General features: G+C 50.0%; 1 protein-coding gene across 1 annotated transcript; it reads left to right on the forward strand.

Moving 5' to 3' along the window:
• Nucleotides 1-1722, forward strand: WHR41_09504 (uncharacterized protein). Its single transcript, XM_069378107.1, has 8 exons — nt 1-125; nt 193-644; nt 698-731; nt 819-1013; nt 1097-1151; nt 1206-1279; nt 1378-1440; nt 1491-1722. The coding sequence occupies exons 2-8, from the start codon at nt 523-525 to the stop codon at nt 1503-1505; spliced, it is 558 nt and encodes a 185-aa protein (XP_069224760.1). The 5' UTR covers nt 1-125; nt 193-522; the 3' UTR covers nt 1506-1722.
• Nucleotides 1723-1777: the final 55 nt, after the last annotated feature.

Below are 1777 nucleotides of genomic sequence, written 5' to 3' on the forward strand. Positions count from 1 at the left end.
TATAGCGCGCTTTTGCGGTGCACATCAAATGAGGTCGCAGAGGACTCGCGCGGCTCATTGCCGATGCCGATGGCTGCACTTTAAATTTTCCAGACTTACTTACATCACAACCTATATTTTGTGAGGTAAGTAGATGCCGAGCATTCGGAAGCAATGCAGATGGACATGGAGCTCATAGGTAGCATCTCTTAGCGTCAAAGGCAACTACGTGGTGTGCATACATTTCGGCAACAGGCTCCGCTTCCCCGAGAACACCTCCACTGTCAGCTTGAATGGCGAAACAATGATCGGCTCGATCAAGAGTATCAGATCTCTGATTGCGGACGGACTCATGGTTCGACACGCCGAAGATCTACTTGTACCGGTGAATTTTGAAGTTGCCATCGCGCACCTGCTGGTTCTTAAGGGCGGCTCTTTAAACAGACGATCCATTTCCTCGCACATGCGTACACTACGCACTCTCATTTATTGATCGCATTTTTTCTCAAGTCAAGACCATTTAGCCCCATATCTCGACCTGATATGGCTGCCTCTGATTTTTGGAAGGCGCTGGATCGTCTAGGCCTTTCGCAGTACCACGACAGACTTCTCCAAGAGGCTTTTGATTCTTGGGAAGTCCTTGCTGACATCACGGTAGAGGATTGGTTGGTCCCCATTTCCTTCAAAAGATGACTTGGTGTTTCTAATGATCCAGCAGTGATGCGCTGGATATAAAACTGGGACACCGCAGAGTGAGTATTGCTTTTGGAGCTGCAATACCTTACCTAAGCTGGCTGTTCACACTCGTCGTTGCAACCGAGTCTGACCTTATTCCACAGATTTTACAGCGAGCAATAACCGAATCCCACAGAGGCAGACCGCAACCATTAGCGATTGCAGTTCCCCACGTCAGGTCCAAGCAAAGGGCTCCGGACCCACCAAGACCCGTCACGTCGCGAGATCCCGGCCATGATGTAAGTGCAATCGCGCAGGCAAAAGCGGGGAGCAAACGAAGATATAGGCGGCATCCAAAGGTGAGGCTTTCCGGACGAATATTCTATGCCATATACATCAGCGCGACGAATCTGGCAGAGGGTGGTCGCTGATGAGCACGCAGCCCGATCAAAATGCACCTAAAAGGCCAACATCTGCATACGTCCTATTCTCAAACCGTGGGCAGCAATGAAATCTTTGCACCGACCACCCAATGCTGACCTTTTTCCCAGAAACAAGAAACTTACTGAAGGGCCAGGGCCTTAGCTTCACTAAAATCGCCAAGACAGTCGGCGAACGATGGCAGGTACTTCCACTCGAGGAGAAGGCGATCTACGAAAGCAGGGCCCCGAATGATGAAACATCAATATCATACCCAGTTGGCTGAATACAAAAGAACTAAAGATCATGCGGATTACCAGGAGTACCTTGCGGATTTCCACGTCAAGCACGACCACCAACTCAGCAGTAAGTCGTCGAGCGTTGGCATCGATTGATAAGTTCTAATACTTTTACAGCTCAGAAAAGAATAAAGGGTGATTACAAATCAAGCCCGCACCGACGCCGCAACCACGAGAGAGGGATCGGTAGCCCCGATGGCAAAGAGGGCTGTGCTAACCATAGCGAGCAATCCTCCGGCGACACGCACCTTTCCGGTTTTCAGTCCTCAAAATCACCTACTCGTGTCAATCGGCCGCTATCAATACAACCAGCCAATGTTCTGTCAAACATCGCACCCATCATGCTGTCACCAGCTTCCGGATCTGCCTCATGCTACACCAACAAAAACCTTGCAAGCATCAGC

Source organism: Cladosporium halotolerans (genome assembly GCF_011745625.1).
Source record: "Cladosporium halotolerans strain TM138-S3 chromosome Unknown Sca374, whole genome shotgun sequence".
Taxonomy (NCBI): Eukaryota; Fungi; Ascomycota; class Dothideomycetes; order Cladosporiales; family Cladosporiaceae; genus Cladosporium; species Cladosporium halotolerans.